Genomic DNA, 2,507 nt, shown 5'->3' on the forward strand with positions numbered 1-2,507 from the left:
CCCAGCCCAACAGCACGGCGGAGGTGTCCCAGCACCCACCGAATGGCACCCACCTCACCACGACGCCCAGACCCATCTCCCAGTCCAACCACACCACAGAGGTGTCCCAGCACCCACCGAATGGCACCCACCTCACCACGACATCCAGACCCATCTCCCAGCCGAACCACACTGTGGAGGTGCCCCACGACCCACCAAATAGCACCCACCTCACCACGACGCCCAGACCCATCTCCAAGCCCAACGCCACAGCGAACGCGTCCCAGGCCACTCCAGTGGGCACAGTAACTGGCAACGCCAGTATCTCGGTGGCATCTACCCCGGCTCCCAACACCACGAAGGTGCCCGTCTCACTCGGGAGCACGACCAGCCACCCCCTCAGCAGCTTCTGCCATTACTTCCTGCCCTGGCATCTGAACGGGTCCAGTCCCAAACTAGGTGGGTTCATGGGATGGACGTTGGGATGGGGTCTCCTTTCCAGGGCTGGGATGGACATGAGGTCTCCTGTGCTGTGACGGGGATTGGGAAGGAGACTCCTTTCCAAGGCTAAGGTGGACATGAGACCTGCTGCCCTGGGGTGGACGTTGGGGTGGGGTCTCCTTTCCAGGGCTGGGATGGACATGAGGTCTCCTGGGTTAGGAGACCAAGGGGAAGGAGGGAGGGAAGCCAGGCTGTGGGACACGTGGACCTTCTGCCTTGTGGTGGGCTGCATTAGAGGGGCCAGGACACCTGGTTCCCCTCAGCAGACCTCGAACACCTCTTCCAGTCGTGTGCCGCAACGGCGGCGTTGCCAACCTAACCGAGTGCCTCTGCCCGCCCGGCTTCTCCGGCCCCTCTTGCGAGACCGTGGATGACGCCGACCGGTGCCACAACGGCAGCACGGCTGTGGGCAACAGRTGCATCTGCCCGCCGGGGCTGTCCGGGCCTCGCTGCGACGCCTACGACCGCGCCACGGCCTGCCAGAACGGAGCCACGGCCGTGGGCACCGAGTGCTACTGCCCCAGCGGCTACTACGGCCCCCGGTGCGAGGTCTACAACGCGAGTGCCACCGAGACCCCAGCCACCCACCCCGATGCCGGCAGGCCCAAGTCCGCCCCTGAAGACCCCGGTGATGCCACCAAGAGCACCGCTTCAACCAGGCGCTCCACCACGACATCCGAGGCAACTGCTAGGAGCACGGCCACTGCGAAGAGCACCGAGACCACCACCACCACCACCACCACCACCACCACGGCTCCTACGACCACAGGTCGGTGAGGGCGAGCACGGCCCCAGGCTGGGTTTGAATCCTGCTTCCAAAGGGTCCCTCGTTTCCCCGCCTGGAAGAGGCGGGTGCCCGGAGGGACTCGCACCCCGCTAGGAAGCCGTGGAAATTGGCTCCTCTCTTCCAAGGCAGCTTCTGCCCCCCCCCCCCCCGGGGCAGGGAGCGACGAAGCAGGGAGGTGGGACAGGGCGTTGCTTGTCCCTGCCCTACGTGTCTCCCCCCGCCTCCCCACGCACAAAACGGGGCGTTGCAGTGACGCTGCCCTAAATTGCGAGGAAGGACCTGGGAGGGGGTCTGAGGTGCCGGATGGAGAAGCGCGTGAAGATGCCCAGATCCTTCCACGTTTCTCCTTGCAGATCCCTGCCAAAACGGGGGTTCCTGGACAGGGACCGGTTGTCTCTGCTCCCGCAACATAGACGGGTCCCACTGCCAGTTTGCAGCATCGACCATCAACATCACCGCAGGTAAGAGAAGTCCCTCAGGCCCCTTCTGAGGTCCCCAGGGTGGAGACCCCCTCCCCCCCCCAGCCCCCAGCGGGATGTCCTGGGGGTACCATGCTCCTCACGGTCTCACCGGCATCCTTCCACCCCACGAAGAGCTGGGCCCCTCGGCGACGCTGATGGCACGCGTCACCAACCGGCTCTTCTCCGAAGCTCTGAGGAACTCCTCGTCCGCGGCCTACCGCAGCTTCGCGGAAGAGTTCGGACGGACGGTGAGTCCCGGCCAAGCCGCTGCCCCACGGCAGATGGAGAGGAAGGGGGTGAGGGGAGGGATGGACCCGGGGCCACCCCATGGGGCAGTTCTGCGTTGCCACCGCTCCGCCATCGCTGGTGGACCACCATCCCGGGTGCCCGCGGAGCACGTCGCAGGTCACACACGCCTTCTCCTCCTCTCCGTAGATGGACCGCGTCTACCAGAACGTCTCCGGCTACCACGGTATCAGGATCCTGAACCTCACGTGAGTGCCCGGCCCCGACCCCCGTGCCCGGCCCCACATCGCTTCGCGCCGTCCACCCCGGTGCAGGGGCCGTGCGAGGAGCTGCAGGACGCTTGGGCTCCCCGCAGGAACGGCAGCGTCGTCGTCACCTACGAGGTCCTCCTGCACCCGCCGAGCGGAGCCAACCCCGACGCCGGCCTCGACCGCGAGTCCCGGGAGCTGCTGGAGACGCTGAAGTCCGCGGCTCGGCCCCAAAACTGCAGCCTCGGCGCGAGTAGGTCCAGGGTCCAGGAGCGGGTCCAGGGT

General features: G+C 66.4%; 1 protein-coding gene across 1 annotated transcript in view; it reads left to right on the forward strand.

Moving 5' to 3' along the window:
- LOC146585305 (uncharacterized) overlaps positions 1–2,507 on the forward strand; it is a 6,381-nt gene that overhangs the window by 1,614 nt on the left and 2,260 nt on the right. The window contains exons 3-8 of the mRNA XM_085323195.1: positions 24–438; positions 767–1,249; positions 1,621–1,728; positions 1,861–1,976; positions 2,164–2,222; positions 2,330–2,475. Of these exons, the coding sequence (XP_085179321.1) occupies positions 24–438; positions 767–1,249; positions 1,621–1,728; positions 1,861–1,976; positions 2,164–2,222; positions 2,330–2,475 (1,327 nt within the window). The remainder of the gene's footprint in view (positions 1–23; positions 439–766; positions 1,250–1,620; positions 1,729–1,860; positions 1,977–2,163; positions 2,223–2,329; positions 2,476–2,507) is intronic.

The sequence above is a fragment of the Rhea americana genome, unplaced genomic scaffold (genome assembly GCF_003343005.1).
Source record: "Rhea americana isolate MKP2758 unplaced genomic scaffold, rheAme1 scaffold_824, whole genome shotgun sequence".
In the NCBI taxonomy this organism is placed as follows: domain Eukaryota; kingdom Metazoa; phylum Chordata; class Aves; order Rheiformes; family Rheidae; genus Rhea; species Rhea americana.